The sequence below is a fragment of the Crinia signifera genome, chromosome 11 (genome assembly GCF_055691185.1).
Source record: "Crinia signifera chromosome 11, ASM5569118v1, whole genome shotgun sequence".
In the NCBI taxonomy this organism is placed as follows: domain Eukaryota; kingdom Metazoa; phylum Chordata; class Amphibia; order Anura; family Myobatrachidae; genus Crinia; species Crinia signifera.
In genome coordinates, this window is record NC_139227.1 from 94,490,985 (window position 1) to 94,515,550 (window position 24,566).

Consider the following 24,566-nt stretch of genomic DNA (forward strand, 5'->3'; position numbering starts at 1 on the left):
CCAGTTTGCTGTCTATTTGGACTCCTAGATCCATTTCAAGTATGGAATTACCCAGTTCCTCTCCGCTAAGGTTGTAACTTGCACACTGGTTGTGTCTCCCAAGGTATATAACCTTACATTTATCTACATTGAACCTCATCTTCCATTTTTTTGCCCACTCATCTAGAATTGCAAGATCATTTTGAAGCATGGTGACATCTTCTGATGATTTGATGACTTTGCTAAGTTTTGTATCGTCCGCAAAGATGGATACATTGCTGAGTAACCCTATCCCGATATCGTTAATATAAATGTTAAACAAAATGGGCCCCAAAACCGAACCCTGGGGCACTCCACTTAGTACCGGTATCATATCTGATACGGCACCATTCACAACCACTCTTTGTTCTCTATTACATAGCCAATTCCCTACCCATCTGCAGATATTTTCACCCAATCCTAGGTTCTCCATTTTATTAATCAATCTCTTGTGTGGGACAGTATCAAATGCTTTAGCGAAATCTAGGAAAATCACATCTACAGCATTTCCATTATCGAGGTTTTCTCTGACATGCAGCAGGGACCACTGGAATCACATCGGGTATTAGAGCTGGGAATGCTGGGAGCTAGGCACTTCTTAATAATAATTAGGGGATACTGGCTCCTCCCCTCTAAGACCCACAATCCCCCAGTGAGAAAATTGTGCCAGGGAGTTAGGTCACAGTTTTTTCTGCTCCTGCACATTTTTCTAGTTTTTGCTATATACATAGATTTTTACATCTTTCGCTTGATAGCAGTGTGAATCCCTTCCCCACTTATTGAAAGGTGTGGGTCCGGGCATTCAGCGCCCCTGGAGTTCCAGGTCGTCAGTCAGGACCTCGCTAAAGGTACCTGCCTGCACGGGTTCCGTGCTCCTGCCGCCCCTCCATCAAAGGGGACGCCAGTCACGAAGGAGAAGCCTCCGGTGGTGAGTAGGGCGCTGAGCGCACTTTCCACACGCCGTCCCCTGCTTCTCCGTCTGCCGCGCTGTGCGCGGGTCTCTGCAGCGTTGTGAGGACGCCGCCATCTTGCAAACGGCGCGTACCTGTGTACTAGTCCCACGCGGCAGAACTAAGTGCCGGAGGCATTACACGCAGTGAGCGCTAGCAAGCGGGTGGCTCTGGGCGCTGTCAGGACTGCACAGGCTGGCTAGGTAGGAGGGAGAGGGGACACGCTGTTACACGGAGGCGGGCATGGCGCGGCCATTACGCAGATACACAGTAAGGCTGACTCTTTCCTGTTCACAGGTGACTGCAGCTTAGAGGGCTCTGAAAAAAGTTTTATTACTGACACAGTGTTTTGCGCTGTATCGGTCTTGGTGTAACAGGGCTCATTCTCCTCCAGGTCTCACAGAACCCTGAGGTTTCTGGCTTGTGAGAGGTGTATCTGTACTCAGTGTGTGTGTGTGTGCAAGATCCTGTATCGCACGCTGTTGTTGGACCGGGCGAGCAGGGATCATGACGGGCAAGTCCAAGGCCTCTCAGAAGGTTTTCGCTTGTACTGTCTGTACAGCAAAGTTTTCTCAATACACAGCTGAGGGCAATGCCACTGTTTGTCAGTCATGTTCAGGTGCTGAATCTGCATCTCTGGCGGGGTCTCAGGCGCCCCAGTGGGCCTCAACCTTAGTGGGTACTATGTCAAAACTCACTTCTGAATTGGCGCTGGCTCGCAGAGCAGAGCCATCTTGGGCTACAGCCCTAGCAAGGTCTGTGGAGGGGTTAGCTAACTCCATGAACAGACCAGAGAGGCCTTCTGCATCCAGCAATAAACGTCCTTATCAGGCTATTATTGTGGAGGATGATTTAGAGGAGGAACAGGATCCATTTCACGAGATGGAAGATGGTGAATGGGAAGAGGTTCAGGATGTCATTCCTGAGGGAGAGCCTACACCTTTAGGGATAGAGGCTCTTATTATGGCGGTAAAGGAGGTTCTTCGTTTACCGGACGATCCCAGACCAGAGCCGCAGGAATTTGATCTGTTTGGTGGGGTTCAGAAAACATCAGTGGTCTTTCCCTGTCCAAATCAGGATCAGCTTGTGGCTGCATGGAAGAACCCGGACAAACGGTTTCAGATTCCCAAACGTTTTCCTTCTCTGTATCCCTTTGAGCCAACCGCCCTAAGCAGGTGGGAGACTCCACCTCCTGTGGACACCTCAGTTTCCCGTCTGTCCAAGAAGACAACTCTGCCAGTCCCGGGGGCTTCGGCCTTGAAAGATCCCTCAGATAGAAAGATGGAGGCGACTCTCAAGGCCATTTATGTAGCAGCAGGGACTCAACTCAGACCGGCTATAGTTTCGGCCTGGGTAAATAGGGCAAATGTAAAATGGGCGGAGCTAATCATTGAAGGATTGGAGACAGGTATGCCCATGGATGAAATTCGCTGCTTAGCTGAACACGTTAAGGAGTCTGCTATGTTCTTAGGAGAGGCGGCTAAGGATGTATCCTTGATCTCTTCTAGAATCTCAGCAAGCGCCATTTCTGCACGGAGAGCCCTCTGGCTTCGCTCTTGGCAGGCGGACGCGGAATCTAAGAGAGCTGTGGAGGGGCTTCCCTTTTCCGGGGACATCCTTTTCGGTCCTGAATTAGATAAATGGATCTCACAGGCGACGGGAGGAAAGTCGGCATTTTTACCGTCGGCAGCTCCTCCTCCTCCTAGACGACAGTTCACAGGTCCGTCTTTTCAGTCCTTTCGGACTCAGCGCCCCTTCCGGGGCAGAGGAAGAGGTTTCCAGTCGACCAGAGGTTCCAGGGCCAGAGCCCGACCTCAGGCTGCTCCAAGAGTCCAGGAACCTAAGCCCCAGCAGAAGCCGGTGGCATGACGGTTTACCAGCTTCCGTCAACAGTTTACCCGTAGGTGCCCGTCTGTTGGCCTTCGGAACCCAATGGTTCTCCCTTTCGGAGGATCCTTGGGTTCGCAGGGTGGTGTCAGAGGGGTACCGAATTCAGTTCGATTCCACTCCTCCGGTACGGTTCTTCACAACGGTTCTACCAACATCTCAGGAAAAGAGAACGAGCCTGTTAGAGGCCATTTGGATCTTGCTGGAGGCTCAGGTCATCATGCCGGTCCCAGCAGCTCAGAGGAACACAGGGTTCTACTCAACCCTCTTTGTAGTCCCCAAGCCGGATGGGTCAGTCAGGCCCATTCTCAACCTGAAGCCTTTGAATCTGTTAGTCTCGTATCAACCATTCAAGATGGAATCAATCCACTCAGTGATTGCTTCGTTGGAGCCAGGGGAGTACATGATATCATTGGATATCAAGGATGCTTACCTACACATCCCGATTTGGATCTCTCACCAGGCCTTTCTTCGTTTTGCCATCGGTCGGGATCATTTTCAGTTCAGGGCTCTGCCTTTCGGATTATCGTCAGCGCCCAGAGTATTCACCAAGACTCTATCAGTAGCCGTCGCATACCTCAGATGTCAGGGGGTGACAATAATCCCCTATCTGGACGATCTCCTAATCAAGGCTCCAACGAGGGAGTTACTGGAGAGTCAGGCGAGGTTAACTACTCAGACGCTCACCAGCCTGGGGTGGATAATGAATTTCAAGAAATCCTCTTTAGTTCCATCCAAGAGGATCTTGTTCCTAGGTCTTTGGCTAGACATGGAGTCTCTGAGGGTCTTCCTGCCAGAAGACAAGATCCAGGCTATCTTGCTCCTAGTTCAGAGGATCTTACTTCCACAGAGGATCAGCCTCCATTTGTGTACCCAGCTGCTAGGGAAGATGGTGGCAGCCTTCCCAGCTCTGACGTGGGGGCGCTTCCACTCAAGACCTTTTCAGTGGGATCTTCTCAGAAAGGGTGCGGGCTCGCACCTGAATCTGCACAAAAGGATCCACTTGTCGGCCGAGGCAAGACATTCTCTTCTGTGGTGGCGACACAGAAGGAACTTAATAGAGGGTCGTCGGTTTGCAGTCCAGGACTGGATTGTGTTGACAACGGACGCAAGTCTCTGCGGCTGGGGGGCCGTAGTGCTTCATCTCTGCCTCCAGGGCAGGTGGGACCTGCAGGAAAGTCGCTTGTCCATCAATGTGTTGGAGATCAGAGCCATATACAATGCTCTGTTGGAGGCTCAGGAGTTCCTTCAGGGTCAACACATAAAGATAAGGTCGGACAATGCCACGGCAGTCGCCTATGTGAACAGGCAGGGCGGCACGAGGAGCAGCATGGCCATGAAGGAGGTAAAGAAGGTTCTTCAGTGGGCAGAACGGTCAGGAGCAATTCTGCTGGCAGTGTTCCTTCCAGGTCGGGAAAATCTAGAGGCCGATTTCCTCAGCAGGGAGGACCTTCACCCAGGCGAGTGGTCTCTCAACCCCGAGGTATTTCGGGAGCTCACCGACAGGTGGGGAGTTCCCGAAGTGGATCTGATGGCGTCTCAGAAGAATCACCAGCTACCAGCATACGTGGCACGTACAAGAGACCCTCAGGCCTTAGCGGCGGACGCTCTGTCGACTCCGTGGGAGTTCAGTTTTGTCTACCTGTTCCCGCCACTTCCACTTCTGGGCCAGGTGCTCAAGAGGCTCAAGAGGGAATCAGTGCAAGCTATTCTGATAGCGCCCTTGTGGCCTCGCAGAACGTGGTTTTCAGACATCCAGATGTTACTGGCAGACGAGCCAGTTCGGTTGCCCCTCAGACCGGATCTTCTTCTGCAGGGACCCTTCTTCCATCAGAATCTGCCACAGCTACATTTGACGGCGTGGCTGTTGAGACCGAGGTCTTGCGGGAGAGGGGAATTCCAAGAGCTGTAATCCCTACGATGTTAAGAGCTCGAAAGCCCGCCTCAGCAGCGCATTATCACAGAATATGGCGCTCATATGCGGGTTGGTGCGAGTCTAAGGGCTGGCCATTCCGAGTATTCAAATTGTCCCGCCTTCTGTTGTTCTTACAGAAGGGGTTGGATGGGGGTCTGAGACTGGGTTCTCTTAAGGTCCAGGTTTCAGCCTTGTCTGTTCTCTTTCAGAGGAGATTGGCCATCATTCCTGAGATACAGACATTTTTTCAAGGGGTGCTTCGAGTACAGCCTCCCTTTGTACCTCCCACAGCTCCTTGGGATCTGGACTTGGTACTAGCCTTCTTGAGGTCTGAGACCTTTGAGCCACTGAACAGGGTGGAACTGAAGTTCTTGTGCTGGAAGACAGTACTCTTGCTAGCCCTTGCCTCAGCTCGCCGGGTTTCGGAGCTGAGTGCTCTGTCCTGTAAGCCTCCGTATTTAATTTTCCACGAGGACAGAGCAGAACTGCGTACCCAGGCCGGGTTCCTTCCGAAGGTGGTATCCTCATACCACATTAACCAGCCTATCGTGGTTCCGGCCTTCCAGGGAGATTATCCAGAGCAATCCTCCTTGGACGTGGTCAGGGCGCTTCGGATTTACGTCAAGAGAACCAGGTCTATACGCAAATCGGATTCCTTATTTGTACTCTATGACGCTTTCCGCAGGGGTTGGCCTGCGTCAAAACAGACAATTGCACGATGGATCAAGTGGACGATCCGTAGTGCTTATCTTCATGCGGGACAGGTGCCTCCTGTCTCCTTAACGGCACACTCTACCAGATCGGTGAGTACGTCGTGGGCCGCTGATAGAGGGGCCTCTATCTCTCAGCTTTGCAGAGCGGCCACTTGGTCGTCTCAGAACACGTTTGTTAAGTTTTACCAGTTCGATACTTTTGCATGAACGATTTTTCACGAACCCATGTTGGTTAGTACTGAGTAGACGGTGATGATCTAAATCAGGCATGTCCAACGTTGGCCCTCCAGATGTTTTGAAACTACACATCCCAGAATGCTTTGCAATAGTTGTAGCATTCTGTAATAACAAAACTGTGGCAAAGCATGCTGGGATGTGTAGTTTCACAACATCTGGAGGGCCAACGTTGGACATGCCTGATCTAAATATTCCTGGATACCATCCCTTAAAAGCCCCTCCCAACAATCTGTCGACTTGGTCCGCGATGTGCCGTACCCGAGCACCCGGGAGGCAACAGACCGTGGGGCGATCGCGGTCCCGATAGCAGATTGCCCTGTCTGTTCTCCTAATGATGGAATCCCCTACCACCACTATCTGCCTTGGTACCTCACTAACTGTCATCCCGTTTGAGCTAGAGGGACCGCTCCTCTGGTTGCTAGAGGGAGCAGTCTCCTCCAGCTCCGTCATTTCGTCTCTATCCTCCCCCGAAACTTCATCCAACCGGGCAAATTTGTTCGGGTGTGATAGATCCGAAATGTCGTTCCTGTCCCTCTTGTTTCCCCTTCTAACAGTGACCCAGCTGGCTGCCTGATCCTCCTCCTCTACCAGTGACCCCATCTGCAACTCCTCCACCGTTCTATTTGGGCTTTGCTCAAGATTGGAAATGTCTCTCAGTCGCTGAACAGTCCGCTCTAGATCAGTGACCTGGGCTTCCAGGGCGGGCGTTCGCTCAGATCTCGTGCAGATGTATTCGCACTGGGACTCTTGCTCCAGGTGCGCATACATCTTGCACAACATGCACTGAGTGAGATTCTCAATCGGGGCCCCACCCATTTTATCTACCTCCCTGCAACTAACCCCCTAGTATACAATAGAGAGTTAAATTACAATGCAATTACACACTACAAGTTAATTTCTATCAAAATATAAGAAAGTTGATACTTATCTGTTCCTGCAGCTGTGTCACACTCCTGGTGTCCTCACACCTGATGTGTCTGCAGCAGCGACAGTAGGGCTCTAATCTTGTCCTCTGGTCTCCTGCTGATACTGGCTGTCTTGCAGTCTGCTGACACACCACTCTGTATCTGTCCGCTTCCTCTGCAATTTCTTCCAGTTGCACGTTTTCCTCAGTGGCCCACTCTCAGATCATGCAGCACACTATCTGCACTTTGTGGACCCTTTAACAGGTCAGGCACCTGGGCTTCAAGCAAGGAGAAAAAAAAATAAAAAAACAGAAGGGACAGAAGCCACTTGCAACCTGGTTTAACCCCTTCCTGAATGTTACTCCTTCTTGGATATAACTCTGCACTTATTAAAAATGGCACTTAGAATAAAATGGCAGTTCAAAATTCACAAGTTCATTACATTCACTTGCCCCCTGCTTGTTATTTGGTGCTGGGTCTCAGCTCCCTCCTGTGTTCCTGTCTGTCTTTTTTCCCCGCAGTATCTCCAGGACTCAGCCTGCAGCCGCATCATGAACCCGTTCTTACGGACACAATTTTCCAATCTCTGGTTTCCAAAGTGGATCTTCTGAACCTTGATCTTAAGCCTACGCGTTTTGTCTCCAACAGAGTTCAGGGTTTTCTTTATGTTGGAATAACACACGCAGTGCTATTCCCTTCAATAGCTCAACTATTTAACGTCACGAATATCGGGTGTGGTATGCGGTTCCGACAGTCGGGATCCCAACAGTCATTAGCCCGACGTCGGACTCGGACAGCGTGGCCAGCGCAACAAAGCTCCTTGCGGGCTCACTGCGCTCGCCATGCTGGACCCCCACGAGGGAGAATAGCCGATGACCGTCGGGAAACCGTCCGTCTGTGTTTTAACAGTCTGATTTAATGACTGTCTGGATCCCGACTGTTGGGACCCCTTCTGGCACCCACGAATATCACCATGGAACAAATCAGTCATTCTCTTGATCTGTTCAGTCACAGAGATCCCTTATATTGGATGGCTTACCCTAAATGAGCCGTGTTCTACACATACACACGTTCTAACAGGCTCACAGTATTACAATAACCACAGCTGATTTCACCTATAAAGTAACACTCTTCTTGTGTGTAATTAGCAGTATATTGTACTATACGCTTCCGCTCCCCGGGTCCTCTGTATCACTGAGCCAGCTGCTGCTGTCCTGCCACTACAAGGTGGAGTCTCATCAGTCCCCTCTCTCTCTGCTGTCTCGGGACTAGAGTAGAGGCTTCTGCCTATTATCAACTATAAATGGTGGAGTCTCTGCAGACCATCATTGATCTAGAACCTGAACAATCTGCAGCGTCTATGGACACCATGGGCTATATTCATTCTTCGGGACATGTTGGGCCACAGGCTTAGCGCTGGGTAGTGGAGTGGGAGAGTGAGCACTCCAGCACCCAATAGGTTAAACTTCTTCTGCCTCAATTTTATTTTAATTCTTACTTTTACACTGACTGTGTGGTCAGTCTGCATGGCTGGATTGCCCCCCCCTCCTCAGGGGTAGCTCTTCATCTCATCACCTCCATCAGCATGACTCTGGATTCACGGATTGAGAGGATGAACAGGATGAGGAGGAACCTGTAGGTGATGATGCTGAGGAGGAGGATGCCTCATAACGCATTGTTGTGGGGGCCTTAGTCACAGCTGTAAAAGAGGACCCTGCTGAACCACCTAAATCCTCGGGCTCTATTTTCAAACACCCTAAGCGGTTTCTGGCTTTATTCTCCAAGTCTGAAGACTTGGGAAAAAATCCTCTCAGAGGCTTGGGAGGTACCAAATAGGAAGTTTACACTTTTGCCTCCATTTACCCCCTCCCTCAGGAGTCTAGATTTTGCTGGGAAAGTGCTCCTAAAGTAGATGCACATGTGGCTAAGCTAGTGAGATCCTCTGTGCTGCCTATCCCAACTGCATCACTCAAAGACCCAGCAGACTGGAAGTTGAAAAACGTCCTAAAACTCAGTTACACCACTGCAGGTGCAGTAGCTAGGCCTGCCCTGGCTTCAGCCTAAGTGGCTAAGGCCATGGTGAAATGGGCAACTACTCTAGCAGCTGACGCTGCCGAGGGCGTGCCCACGGAAAACCTGTTGCCTACCATCGAGCTGGTACATCAGGCCACACTCTCCTCCCATGCATCCGTTTTGGCTGTTGCGGCACCAAGGTTTTTGTGGCTGTGCTCTTGGAAGGTGGACCCTGACTCTTAAGAGAACCGTAGAAGCACTTCCTTTTGAGGGTTCCCTCTTGTTTGGATCCGAACTGGATAAAATTGTGGCTACGGTAGCGGCTTCTAAGGGAGCTTTCCTACCATCCGCTCCTACACCACGTCCCCGTGTTGCCTTCCAGTCCTTTCGCTTCCAGGGCAGGGGACATTCTTCTTCAAGAACCCAGCCCCAAGTGGCCAAGTCCGCCAAGGGTAAATGTCCCTGGGCCACAAGGCACCCTGACTCTAAAGCTGGGCATACATCAAGGCGATTTGGTCCGATTTTGGCCGATTGCGACCAATCGGCCCATTAAATCGGACCAAATCGCCTCTCTGACATGTAGTCGGGTCCGATGCGTGGTCCTGTGAGCATTGGACCCGACTAGGTGGTCGGACCGGCTGGCCATCCGACCACCCGTTCTGGGACGGGCGCTAAGCAGGGACGCATGCGATCCATCACAACGGATCGCATGTGTCCCTTCCGCCGGAAGGTCCCGGCGGCTTGCAGTCCATCGGGTGTCCGTACACTGCTGCGAGACATCGCAGGCAGTGTATGGGCACCTTAAGTCAGAGGACAAACCATGGTGGGGCGGGCCTTCACCTGGGGGATCCCAAGGTGGGAGGCTGTCTATTGGGGTATTGAAACGTCTGGGTGGAAACCACAACAGATGCATGGGCTCTGGATGTTGTCTCCCGAGGCTACTCCCTCACCTTCTGGCGTTGTCCACCAAACTCGTTCTTTTCCACAAGTTCTCCAAAGGCCCTGGAAAAGTTCAGGGCTCTGAAGCAATCCATCCAGAAGCTCGTACAGTCCGGAGTCATAGGACTGGTCCCTTAGACTCAACAAGGCTCAGGATTCTATGCCAGCCTCTTTCTAGTCCAGAGACGGATTCAGTATTGAATCCCGGCGTTCAGAATCCCCCGACGCCGGAATCCCGACAGCCGAAATGCCGACAAGGGGGGGACGTGGATCGCCCCCCCTTGCGGGCTCGCTGCGCTCGCCACGCAGCGGGCCCGGTGCCTCGCTACGCTCGGCACACTAATTTATTCTCCCTCCAGGGGTGTCGTGGACACCCACGGAGGGAGAAAGTGTCGGCATTTCGGCGGTCGGGATTCTGAACGCCGGGATCCCGACCGCCGGGATTGTAACTGCATCCCGTCCAGAGACCCAATGGGTCATATCCCGTTATCAACTTGAAAATACTCAACAAGTTTGAGTCCTGATGTTCCGAATGGAAACTTTGAGGTCATTGTCTTAGCCTTACAACCAGGAGACTACCTGGCATCCCTGGACATCCAGGATGCGTATCTGTACATCCCCATCAGGCTGCAACATCAACGGTTCCTGTGGTTTGCACTGCAGCACTGTCAGTTTGAGGCTCTGTTTTTCAGACTGTCTACCGCCCCTCAGGTGTTTACAAGGTCATTGCCGTGATGGGCAGCAGACTTTGCAACCAATGTGTCCCGATACTTCTGTATCTAGATGACCTGTTGATTCTGGCATAATCTGCAGACGTTCTCAAGGACCATTTGAAAACAGTGGTGACGGTCCTAGAACATCACGGCTGGATCATCAATTTTTCCCAAATCATCCATGATTCCCACACAGTCTATGATCCATCTGGGAGCCCAGTTGGATACAGTACATCAAAGGATCTACCTGCCAGAGGACCGTCGCCGGACTCCGCAGTCTCCTCTCCTTCAGATGGGTGTCAGTTCATGCCTGCATGAGTCATAGGTTCGATGGTATCAGCCTTTGACATGGCGGAATATGCCCAATTTCACTCCCATCCACTACAACGGGAGATCCTCATCAAGTGTTCAGGATCCTACACCAACATCCCGTCACAGCTGATTATCACTGGCCGTTCGTCTCTCCCTCTCCTGGTGGCTTCTAGACCAGAACCTCAAAGCAGGGAGAACATTTTGGATCCACCAGTGGACCCTCCTAACAACGTATGCCAGCCTCCATGGCTGGGGGGCAGTAACTTGCCAAATATTGTTCCAGGGACTTTGGAAAGCTCAGGGAACCCAACTATCAATCAAACTCCTCAAACTGAGGGCAGTCTTCCGGGCTCTTTGCTTGGCGGAACCCTGTCTCGGGGGTTGTCCTGTGCAGGTTCAGTCGGACATTGCGACGACGGTTGCTTATATCAACCACCAGTCGAGCTGCTATGGCGGGGACATCCTGGAGACATTTTTCAATGGGCGGAGAAGATCCCTCTCTCAGCGATCTTAATACCGGGAGTCCTCAATTGGAAAGTGGACTTCCTGGCCAATGGGTCCTCCATCCGGAGCGGTTCCAGATGCTGATTCAAAGTTGAGGCAGACCCAAGGTGGACTTGATGGCATTGCACCACAACCACAAGGTCACACTCTACGGGTCCATCTATCGCGACCCAGGGGCTTGCATGGTGGATGCCCTGTCAGCCCCGTTTGCTCTCATGTATGCTTTCCTCCCATTTCACTTCTCCTGAGAGTGATCCGCAAGTTGAAGGCGGAGTGTGGCACACTGATCCTGGTGGCTCCCAGTTGGCCCAGATGGATCTGGTTTCTCATATCTACAGGCGCTCTCAGGGATCTGTACCCATATCTACACCCGGATTTGCAGTGTCTGACTTTGGCGGGGTTACTGTCTAGACCTCACTGTTAAGGGCTAGAGGTTTTAACTCCAGAGTAATCTAAACCTTCTTCGGATGGTGCTTTCGATCGCATCTGTCTGGCTTAGTTTTCCTGGTGTCGTGCTTGCCACATCAATCCCAGGGTTTACCGTTTGGCCAGGATTCTGTCTTTCTTGCAGAAGGGCCTGGAGGCTGCATTGCGGTTATCTTCTTTCAAAGGTACAGGTTTCGGCTTTGTTCATCTTGTTCCATAAGAATTTGGCGTTGTTGCCGGATGTCTGCACATTCCTGCAGGGCGTCCTACATATCCAGCCTCTCTCTGTTCCCCCGGTAGACCTGAGGGACTTTTCCCTGGCGCTTGCTGCTCTTAAAGCCCCACCGTTTGAGCCCTCATGGTCAGTGGACCTTTGTTGGCTTACCTGGGAAACCGTTTTCCTGTTAGCGAGTACTTCTGCCAGGAGGGTGTCTGATCTGCCAGCTCTGTCCTGTGGGTCCCCGTTTCTGATCTTCCATTCTAATGCGGCGGTTCTTAGAACCGTTCCTTCTCACCGCCCTAAGGTGATGTCAAGGTTTCATGTAAACCAGGAGATAGTGGTCCCTTCCTTTCGAGGGTCGGATGCTTTTCCTGTGCAGGCTTCCTTGGATGTGGTCTGTGCATTACATATCTACTGTATGTGCGCCGTGCTGAGACTCTCCGGAAATCGGACTCTCTTTTTGTGCTCTATGGGTTTCAAAAGAGTTGTTGGCTTGCTACTAAGCAGACGATTGCCCGCTGGATTCGCTTGTCTCCTGCCTTGGCTTGTTAAAAATTGAATTGCCTGGGCTGGAGGCAGGGTAGAGGAGAGGAGGAGCCTGGACTGCCTGGGAGGCAGAAGAAGTTTAAACTCTGTGGGGCTGGAATGCTCTCTCCCACTCCACTACCCAGCGTTAGCCCTGTGGCCCCTGATGTCCTTTAAGAGATTTAACAGGTAAGACATAAATCTCCTTTTACTGCAGTCCAGGATATGTTGCCCATAGCAGTAAGCCATTATAATCTTGAAGGTTTTGGATAAATAAGTACAATCGGCCGTCCTCCCTTCTCTGACCTCTGGGGGCCGCCGTCCTCCCTTCTCTCGAAGCACCGCCTCCCTTCTCTGGTCTGCTGATCCCTGCCACTGCCTTGCTGGGTTATGTCAGTCTTAGGCTGCATGTACTCAGTATCCATCAGTGGACTAGGAGATAAGGAGTGAACCCAGAAATATCCGATTGGTATACGGCTGCTACGCAGGATAGCCTAAGGACTAGCTGTATATATCACTGAATCACTGGAGTCCACCACCTGGCTGCATGTAACCTTGGTGGGGCTTTCCCTTCTCTTACTACTATTGTACAAAACACTTCAGAAGAAGTATTCTTTTTTGTATATTGTTGTAAACGTGGCAGATTATTGCAGTGATCAGGGATGGGATTTCACAGACATTTAGCATCGTTGTAATGACTTTCTGAGGTTTACAGAACCGGTCTGCCATTCAGTGAGAGGTAAGACAGGACAGCTCCGTTTCCTCTGGAACATATCAAAATATTGGCTTGGCTAGTTGCAGTTCCTACAGCTGCCTGCAGGTGTCGCTAGCGCTTCATGTGTTGCAATGTGTACAGAGCCAGCCTATGATCAGCATTTCCTCTCGCGCTCACATATATATACACACACCTGCAGAACAGCAATGCCTGTATTATTCCTAGCTGGCCAGTCTCACATGTAGAGAAGATATTTGCCTGATATCGCCGTGAGCCCAGAAATTCACCTAAGCTACCAGATTTCTCCTCCGTGCAGCCAGAATACAGCACTGGATAAATAGCATTGTATTCCCAGTATCTACAATGACCTCTGTCTTACATATCGAAGATGTCGCCATTTAGCTGACACTATGCTCTGCAAGGGATGAGTTTATCCAATCAGCTGGTGAGCCGAAGGCTACCTACCTCACTCAGATAATGGCTATACAGTATGTTGTGTACCTTATAGTTTCTGCTATTGTCGGTCTCCATCTGCTAACGCTCAGCATTTGTTGTTCCATTGGTGGATATCTAATGGTACCCATACACGGTGCGATAGCACCATGCAATGTGACAATCGCTCCCGCACCCATCGCATCTCACAGTACAAAAAGCATGTGCTGCACATACTTGTTGTACTGCCCTCGCATCGCATGCAAAATGCATGCGGTGCAATGCGATCCAGCCCATAATAGGTGCAATCATCGCACCGTGTATGGGCACCTTTAGTGTTCCCCCTATTGATCTACTATGAGGGCAGAAGACGTTCCCCTTAGTGCACCCCTATTCTCAGAGTAGACTTTATCTTTCAGGTTTAATGGACAGAGTGGACAGAGTGAAGCAAGAGGGGGGGATCTGCAATATGGCTGTCAGGTGATGTGTATACCATTCCCCACCAGTACTATTTAATAAGCCTATTCTGTAGCTGATGTAGTAGTAGTCGGTCTCTAATCTTCCAAAGTGCCGCACATTTCCCTTCATCCTACTAATATACCATCATACATTTGTTCAAAGAAAGAGACGTCTGTCTATATATTAGTTGCTAACAAACAGGACCAGGAAGGGGTTTGGGGACACGGGAGAAAGCTCTTAGCCCATTCTCACCCTTTTTCTGGTATAACTAAAATGTTGTCTGAAGAGCTGACGGTCATTTCCTCAAGATGTAGATCAAAAGTAACCTTTATTAACTGAACTTATGGTTTTTGACATCTCTGTTGGGTACATGAATCCCTGGTGTGTGTGTGTGTGGTTGTGTGTGTGTGGGGGGGGATCCATGCTAGCAAAGAATAAAACTGGCCCAAAACTAAATTTTAAGAGCTTTGATGGTCTAAGAAGTATTTAGGTGCTAATGCTCTCACACAGAACATGTTACGGGTGTATGGTATAATGTTACACACACTGTTACAGTGTATGGAACACAGAACATGTTACGAGGTGTGTGGAATAATAATGTTACACACACTGTTAGTGTATGACGCACACATGCTGCCATATTTCGCCTTGTGTTAGCCCACAATAGTATAGGATTGATCTGGAATTATTTGCCATTATAATATAATACTCCAGCCTCCTGTTTAGATAAATAACCTTTGGTTTTACTTTGTACAGCAGTGTCCTGTATTATTACAACCCCCCCCCCCCCCCCCCCAGAATACTGGGTGCCTATGACGGGACTGCAGGGTCCTGGGGGTAGCTGTGGAATAACATAGGCAGAGTACAGTAAGAGTGTATATGCAGATTGTACACAGTGATTGGCCGAGTGGTCATGTCATACAGGCAGAGAGGGCGCTAAGCACCTGTCACCTTCTTATATGCTACCCTGCTCAGCACCCGCCAACCTGTCATCACCACAGATAGCTTCCACACAGATGTGGCCACATACACCTATCCTCCGCATGCCACAGACTTTGCCACACCATGTATCCTACCACACAGGTTTGTAGTGCGTTTCCATCTTGGGGGTTATTCTGGTTCACTCGGAAAGGCACAATCACTCTCTAGTGGAAAAAAACCATTTGCACTGCAGGTGGGGCTGATGTAACATGTGCAGAGAGAGTTAGGTTGTGGTGTTTTATTTCTGTGCAGGGTAAATACTGTCTGCATTATTTTACAAACCCCACCCAAATCTAACTCTCTCTGCACATGTTACATCTGACCCACCTGCAGTGCATATGGTTTTGTCCATTAGAGAGTGAGTGTGCCTTTCTGAGTGAACCAGAATAACCCCCTTATTTGCATCACTAATGTAGTAACCAAATTTTCATAGTGTATCCTGACCACTAAACAGTCCTGAGATCTCCTTACGATAAATAACAAACATTTTACACCCCCCCCCCCCCCCCCCCCCCCCCCACAAAAAGAAATAGAGGTTTGACCTTGATACGTTGCTACTGATTGCTCTTGAAATGTAAGTTTCTCCTGGAAAGGGCAAATCCCCCGCACATCAGGTAGGACAGGAACAGAGCAGCATGTGGGGGTCAGGAGGCCTGGGGAGGTGGTAACAGATCTGTGAGTTATCTGCAGAGCGGCTTCTGCTGGCATTTGGCCGGTGGCTTCTGCTTGAGTAACCTCTAACCCCGTGAGACTGAAGTACGCAACTCCGGGACCAGCTCTGCTTTCAACTCTCCCATTCCGGCCCCTCTATCATTTAGGGGGGGACATTTGTGTTTCATGCTTTCCTCTCTGCATGTTGCTATTTCAGTGATGGTCAGAAAGAGGGATTTATCTCTTCACTTTCCCTGGAAATGTATAGCCGGGGAATTCTACACTGCATATTACTATATTCTCCCTATTCTGTGGGCAAATCATGTATTAGTTGGAGGACGGAAACCTTGAACGTGTATCATTTAATATTCTCTAACAATGATACATTGTATACATATTCCATTTTTTCATCAATGAGAAAATGGCATGTCTGCGATTTGTTAGGATGTTTGTGCTGCCTGTATCTGCAATCTGTACGTACGTATGTAGGAGATTGTCCCCGGCGGCTGTGGGATTGTGTGAGTGACGACTGCCGGTAAATATTCGACATTTAGCAATATTCTGAATGGAAGCCTGTTGCGGAGAGTTCAGTTCTTCTGTACCTAGGGGGGCAGCACCTTTAAAACCAGGTTGTGCCAGACCTACAGTCTATTAGCCGCTACGTGGATCGGCGATTGTCCCCTCGTGGGCTCCGTGGCACGCTCCGCTCGTCACAACTTTACTAAAGGTAATAGATGGTGGCGTGGACCCCGAGAACCCTCGCGGCTCGTCGTACGCTACATAAGTTCCGTAGCGTAAGCGGTGGCAGCAAAGATGAGGAAGTATCATAATATTTATCTTTAAGGCAGGTATCCCATTTGGGAGGATTGTGCCCAAAAATAACACTTGGTTCAACTATTTGAGCCACAGCTGCGATGAGATCACGCCACTCCCTGGTTCATTATACAGTTATGACGTAGTTGGCATGTAAGGTATCAGCCACTCGCTGGCACGACACTGGTCAGCAGAGAGCTGGAGACTGCCGGAACATCCCTATATAATGGTGACTGCCGCCTTGGAGGACATGTCACTGATTACGGCCGAGTCCCTGCAGTCGTTGGCAGGACTTTCACCAGGGGATTGAATTTAATAAGTAGGAAAGAAAACCACTCGGTTCCCTTTAGATCTTTTCCAGTATTTATTATATGCCTGTCCTGATCCTTGACCTGCGCTGCTTTGAGCTGGCGGAGAGGGGGGGAGTGTGATGGCCCAACTATCCCCACAAAAGAATTAAGAAGGGAAACAGGGCTTATGTAACAGGAGAAATGAGCACCCTGCGTCAGTTTCGGGGCTGCGCTGTCCCCTGGCGACACCGAGCAAGTTAATCACAGTCCCGGATAAAGAGGGGGAGGCTGAGAGGCCATAAATAACCCCTCTGAGTTATGGACGGCTGTATGTAAAACGTCTGCTCTGATTTGCCACTGAATATTTAAAGTGTGCAGCCCTTAATTTAAAACCCAAACCTTGCAAGCTTGGGACCTGGCCGTGCCAAATTAGGGGCTGCCTAACGAGGCAGGTTTGGGGAGTGATGGATGACTGGTGGCGCAGCGCCAAAGCCGCAGAACATTTAAAGGGCTACGGAGCTTGAAAGCTGTTTATTTTGCAAAAAAAAAAGGTCTTATACAAGCGGCAGCACTGGAGCCTGACAGATGATCAGATAAGGCTTTTGTTGGTGCGTAGTGTTCAGGTCCACATGTAGCGCGCAGGTAAACTCGGCTGGTCTGTCGTCCTATGTCTATGGAAAACGTACACTTTTTATGGGATGTTCACACTTTGTAGCACTTATTATTCAAGGGGCCTTCAGTGTGGTGTTACACAATCATTCTCTACCCGCCTCCCAACCTGCAGCCAGACAGTGAGTGGCTGCTATCATGGTTTTTGGTGGATGGGTAGAGCTATCCTCCAATCAGAATGCCGCATTCTCTATCCGCCCCCCAACCTGCAGCCAGACAGTGACTAGCTGTTGGCATGCTGGTTGTCGATGGCTATAGCTACTGTATGAACCAATCAGAGCGCTGACAGCTGGTCACTGCATGGAAGAATGCAGAGTGATGGCGTGCTATGGTTTCTTAAGCTTATTTCTTAAATCTGTAGTTGTAATATAACGTACTGGGAATGTTTTCCTTGCGCTCTTGTTGGGATCCTGCATTTTCACATAAACCGCGGCACTTGTGCAGTAACATTCCTCCTAATTAATGGGCGCTGTGTGTGTGTGTTTTAGGGCTTTACCCTCTGTCTGTTCGCTTCACATAAGCATGGCGATTCCAGGAAGGTGCACGCGTGTATAATCCTGGCTGCGCTGACTCTGTACACCTTGTGACGCCACACACACGTGTTATAACATTGCTGGATAGGTGATGTCACTGGACATGTACAGCCCTTACAACCAAGAATAAGTCATCCTGTGTGTGTGTGATGTCACTGGGTCCTAGTGACCTTTATAGGCTGGAGAATATTGACCCACAAAAATGTCAGCCTCCACTGTAGGAGCTTTTTTTGTCCACACACTAGAACACACTAGAACATATGGTATAAAGGTTGGAACAAACTTAAATGTTAAGTATGTTGGAATGAGCGTGGATATTCAGGGTCTGATTTACACTCACGTGTTGTATTGGACGTACAGAAGGCAAATGTGAAAAATACTTCTAATTGTACTCAAACATTACAGGGGTCGTCGGGTGTGGATCGTATTGTCGACCCGACTTAGGTCGACAGGGTTCTATGTCAACATGGGTGAAGGTCGACATGGTTTTAGATCGACATGGGGATCCAAACAAGAGCGCACGGGAAAACATTCCCAGTACGTTATATTCCAACTACAGATTTAACAAATAAGCTTAAAATACCATAGCACGCCATCACTCTGCATTCTTCCATGCAGTGACCAGCTGTCAGCGCTCTGATTGGTTCATACAGTAGTTATAGCCATCGACAACCAGCATGCCGACAGCTATTCACTGTCTGGCTGCTCGCAATGCTTCGGGCATGGTGCCTCGCTGCGCTCGCAATGCTTCTGGCACGGTGCCTCGCTGCGCTCGCAATGCTTCGGGCATGGTGCCTCGCTACGCTCGGTACACTATTTTATTCTCCCACCACACCCTAGTGGATGGTAGGGCATGAAATACCGCCTGTCGGCTCATATAACAGTGAAAAAACCCATGTCAACCTAGACACCTGTGGACCTAGTTGCCTGTTGACCCAACGATGTCGACCTAATGACTATCAACCTAAGTCGGGTCGACAATACGACCGTATCCCGGGTCGTCCACCTTTGGGCAGCCCTTGCTATTTAATAACTGTATTGATAATTTAATGGTAGAATAGTTCACATTGAACATCCAATAGACTTTTATCTCTGCCTGTTCAACAAATAATTCCCTTTATCAAACGCTGTTTGCTTTGTTTCTTGTGTTTTGTGTGTAATTTACCGTAGACAAGTCTTGTATTTAATGATTGCAATTAGCAGAAGTGAGGTGTCATGCATATATGGCACTGGGTAGGGACCAATTTCCCGTGTTACCTGGTTAATATAGACTATGTGATGGATTTTGCAGAGCTTGTACGAGCACTGAGCAGGGAAATGCGGTTTTAATGGGCTGTTAATCTTTATAACTTGTGTGCTCGTGTGAAAGCTTCAATCTATCCTTATGTCGTACAGGCTTTCCTGATTGGAGTGCGGTCCCAGCCTGTTGTGTCCTGTATAGTGCTTGGCCCATTGTCTGGCTGATGGAAGCACTTTCTACGACGGCTGTACACACAGACATTGGCTTGTTTCATGTCCTGCAATTGTCAGTCTTGACTATAAGTGTGATCTTCTATAAAGGGAGAGAACGTCTGCAAACGGGCTACTCACTGTAACGGTCCTGATCTTTATTGGTGCTTCCTGTGCGGACAGCCGTCTGTTCTCCAACGCAATTGTTTGTATATTTGTGTCCTAGCTCTCAGTCTTGCCCCTAAAACATGGAGCCCCCCACCCCTTCGTCCTCTCCCTCACTCGCCCGCCTTCATGTACAATTTCCACAGGGCCATACTTAAACCCTGGAGGCTGTAAATTAAAAGCACTTTATTTGATAGTCGGCCTGTCAGGGGCCCCTCTCCTTCAAACTTTTTGTAACTCAAGAGGCTTACAGCATGAGGTCAGGGTCCCTGAAGGTATAATGCTTGGCAGAGCGGGATTCTGGGAAAGAAAGGACGACTTCTGGGACTCTGGTTACAATGTAATATTCCAGCACTCTGATCCTTAAGAAAAACATTTCTCTCATCCTCTGTAGAATGTAATTTTCTGTTACATTTTGCGTCGTAGGCACAGCGGAACGCAGCTCACAGTATGGGTGACGCAGAGCTGCAACTTCAGATGCACAAGCAGGTGATCCGATGTCGGGTCACTATATATACAGCCCGCTGATCAGTGCGCACTAGCAGGTGATCAGATGTCGGGTCACTATACACACCCCGCTGATCAGTGCGCACTAGCAGGTGATCGGATGTTGGGTCACTATATACAGCCCGCTGATCAGTGCGCGCTAGCAGGTGATCAGATGTCGGGTCACTATACACACCCCGCTGATCAGTGCGCACTAGCAGGTGATCGGATGTTGGGTCACTATATACAGCCCGCTGATCAGTGCGCGCTAGCAGGTGATCAGATGTCGGGTCACTATATACAGCCCGCTGATCAGTGTGCGCTAGCAGGTGATCGGATGTCGGGTCACTATATACAGCCCGCTGATCAGTGCGCACTAGCAGGTGATCGGATGTCGGGTCACTATATACACCCCGCTGATCAGTGCGCACTAGCAGGTGATCGGATGTTGGGTCACTATATACAGCCCGCTGATCAGTGCGCACTAGCAGGTGATCCGATGTCGGGTCACTATATACAGCCCGCTGATCAGTGCGCACTAGCAGGTGATCCGATGTCGGGTCACTATATACAGCCCGCTGATCAGTGCGCACTAGCAGGTGATCCGATGTCGGGTCACTATATACAGCCCGCTCTATACACATTGTGTCTGTAATGTGTCTATGCTATGTGCCCTGGAGCAGCTTATATATATTATTAGTGGAACGTGTCTGTGCCTGTCCATCAATACTGACCATTATCAGTGATATCACTTGTTTTTCTGCAGTCTCATGAATCCAGGCCACAGAATGGCAGCAACCACACTGCGTAGGCAGTGGAGGCCTAGAAATATAATTGGGACAACATTAACTCCAACATAAATGTATTTTTTTTTTCAGGCCCGTTGGTTCTGGGAAGGTTATTTCCGCTCGATGAAATTAATCGCATTGACGACGCTCCAGATCATCAATGACCGAATCTACCCCTACGCCTCCAGATCATACGAGGAGTGGAACGACCCCCTGTCTGTGGTAACGTGTCTTCCTGTAGCATTATGCTTATACACATATGTAGCTGCGCGAAGAGGTGGCTATCCTGGGCTTTGTGGTCACTTCATGAAAAACGTGTGTTCAGCAGCAAAAGTCAGCATCCCCCTACAGGGGGGGGGGGGATAAAGTGAAAGAGACTCCGGGGAATGTTCTATCCAAGTCTTAGTAAGGAATGCTACCTGCTGGAAGTGGCAGCGTCTGCCTCTGTGGCTGATGCTAAACCTTGTTTGATGGATCATTTAGGACCGGTTTATTCTCCCCGTCCCCTTTCATATAATTTTATAAGATGGTTTCCATCCCAAACACCGCGAGTGTCGGCATTTGGACCATGTACGTAGCTTTGTATATAGAGAATTACTTTCTACTTTGAAGCATATGTTACACTGCAGAGAAGCATGTAATGCAAGGTCATATTAGGGATGCAGCAAATCCAGGTCTCCCTGAGCGGTCACCACTGAGGACTTTACCCTCACTTGGCTTCTGGCCCTTATTCAGATCTGATCGCAGTACAGATTTGTTCTCAAAATGGGCAAAACCATGTGCACTGCAGGTGGGGCAGATGTTACCTGTGCAGAGACACAGGTGACTTCATTAGCACCTCAGTCAGTTTGATTTAGCCATCTGTGCTTAGCCAGGGATATAATTAATCCCTGGCCCGAGGAACCTCGCCCATTGATCCTGGCCAGAGGAACCTCGCCCATTGATCCTATATGAAGTGCGTAGTCCAGTGGTTCCCAAACTGTGTGCCTAGGCTCCCTGGGGTGCCTCTTGACACTTGCAGGGGTGCCTTCGGTTGGTGGACCAAGATCAATTCATATTATTTATGGTCAATGTACCAGGCAAAACCAGTGGCTGCCAATCATAATATATGTGGACAAACAGAAGCAAATCCTGTCCCTCACCAGATAACTGTGACATATAAACACAATGCACTTCATTTAATATTTTTTTTTTCTGAATTCCTCGATAAAAAGCATTTGGCCTAGGGGTGCCTTGAAAATATGTTGATGCTCTAGGGTGCCATGATTCGAAAAAGTTTGGGAACAACTGGCATAGTCCAATGGATCGCAGACGCCGTCCTCAAGTCCCTCCCACAGTCCAGGATGTGGGGATATACATGATGGTCCAGATATTTAACTCGAGCTGCGTTACTAATTAAGTCACCTGTGCTCAAGCATGGCTAAACTTAAGAGCTGGACTGTAATTGTCAAGTCTGGGAACCTCTGGCCTTATCTCTACAGTCTCTGTAGTGGGTGGTGGTTTCACACGTTTTATAAGCTGCTTACAGGGTCCCCGTCTTGTATGTAAGAGGTGTCTACACTAATTATACCTGACCTTAATGAACTATATGAGGGGTTTCCAGCTCCACTTGTGGATGTCTGTAATCATGCACAGGTGAGACAATCTATGTTCCCAGGTCAGTAATTATCCCACCTGCGGACACAGGCAGACACCCACAGAACATAACCTGCTGGTGTGTAGGGCTCGCTGTATGGCCTACGCTGCCTTTCCCAGTGCTGACAGGACACCTGCCGACAGGTGTGGGGTCCCCAGTTGCTGTATATATGGGGGGATGTTCTTCCCTGCAATCAGAACTGGGAGCCTGGAGCTATTGTTTCCTGCCTCCCGTCATTCTTAAAGGAAGAGCACAGGTGGGGGACAGGACGTGTGACCCATCTACCCCTCAATTTGTCACCTTGAGGAAAGTGTCCCCCAGCGTGGTCCGTTTTATGCTTTTCATTCCCCCACCCAGTGACGGCACCGTCGCGTTTCAGCCTCATGATCTGCATTAGTGTCTGGTCACGTTACACTGATCATCTGCTACTTATTATCCCAGGCACAATAGACCCTACTCTCCAAGCCGGGACGTCACTGCAATCATGGGCGGGGTCCCATTATAGGGATGCCACGCCCCCACTCTGTCATGTGATGTATTGCATCACATTTGGCGCTGTCTCCCGCCACTTAATAATGGGAATGCTAAAAATATATATAGCTACGATATTGTGTGTTCATGTTTCGGCATACATGGCCTTGATGTGTGCTAGTGCGGCAGAATACACGGATGTGCGTCCTATAGAGGATAAGAATAGTTACACCGTGTTCCCCCGGTGGCTGTACCTAGTTGGGCAATAATCGCCAATGCCCGACGGTGACCGAAGTGTTTCCCCTGTATTCGGGATTACATTATTATTCTCGCTCGTTCTCTGTCCCATCACCAGTAATGCCGGCCTGGCAGGCACGTCTCGGCCAGGGAAGGGTTAATCGGGCTCCGCTTATGGCCTTTAACCACTGCGGGATGAGAATCATGCTGACATTCTTTCTCAGCGTATGCTGTGGAAATACATTGTGCATAATTGGAGCAAAACATAAAATAAATCAAGATTTTCCTTTTTCTAAGGTCTGGTAATTCATAATTGAAACCACATTGGTGGCTGCGGGTTGGTATTTAAGAAGCAGAAGAAGAAAAAATGTCAAAATACCAAGAGAAGCTAAAACGAGCCGTGGGCTCCATCCGTCATGACTGTGCGTTCACATGGCTGCCCGGCGCGGCCTTGTAGGCCAGGGATGAAAGGGAACGCGGAGGTGGGAGGGGCCATGGTGGCGGCAATTTCCAGGCCCTTGATGACAGCTGTATGTGCTTCTTACACTAGTAATGGCTGAACAATGATTGTGATCATTGATGGTCTGTCAGACACGGGACACCTAGAACCCCAGCTGTCACTGAGGAAAGCAGACTGTTGTAGATCAGACCTGGGTGACCCACGGCCGCTCAGATGTAGTAGAGTGGGGTTACTATGAGCCCCACAGTGCAGGAGAGGGACAAACCCAAAGTGGCTGCTGGTGCAGCCAGCCTGTGAGGACCCACGTGGTCAGACGTGATCATATTGTATGGCATACACAGCCTTTAGTAACCGATGACCACTTAGTTCCCAGTATCCTATTCGTGTAAGGGTGGAGGTGTGATCTGAAGAAATAGCTCTGCATGTCCGCGAGCCACTAACATGATGGAGCACCAAAGTGGCCATATGGCGCAGACAGGGATGGATGCGTGCTTGGGTGCTGTCGGGCCCTGACAGCAGCTTATATTCTGCTTTGCTGGAGTCGCCGCCATTTCTGAGATGTGTAGTTACCAGCGTCCTGGGTACATCTATCTCCAGAGACTGTTCCGGCACTCTCCAGTCACATGTTTATTATTCAGGGCTGCCTGTTACATGAGAGTATTCCTTCTCCTCCCACGCTTACATACATGTGCAATAATTATCTCAGGTTACCCCTCCCCCACACGCTTTCATACATATGTAGTGATCATCTCAGGTTACCCCTCCCCCACACGCTTACATACATGTGTAGTGATCATCTCAGGTTACCCCTCCCCCACACGCTTACATACATGTGTAGTGATCATCTCAGGTTACCCCTCCCCCACACGCTTACATACATGTGCAGTGATCATCTCTGTAACCCCCCACGCTTACATACATGTGCAATAATTATCTCAGGTTACCCCTCCCCCACACGCTTTCATACATGTGCAATAATTATCTCAGGTTACCCCTCCCCCACAAGCTTACATACATGTGTAGTGATTATCTCAGTGTAACCCCCCACCCATGC

At 49.6% G+C, this 24,566-nt stretch overlaps 1 protein-coding gene across 6 annotated transcripts in view; it reads left to right on the forward strand.

The window, feature by feature from the left end:
• Positions 1-24,566, forward strand: part of EXT2 (exostosin glycosyltransferase 2) — a 71,296-nt gene that overhangs the window by 14,295 nt on the left and 32,435 nt on the right. For all 6 annotated transcript variants that reach the window (XM_083163672.1, XM_083163674.1, XM_083163670.1 and 3 more), the window contains exon 8: positions 20,799-20,930. In XM_083163672.1, coding sequence (XP_083019798.1) covers positions 20,799-20,930 — 132 coding nt within the window. The remainder of the gene's footprint in view (positions 1-20,798; positions 20,931-24,566) is intronic.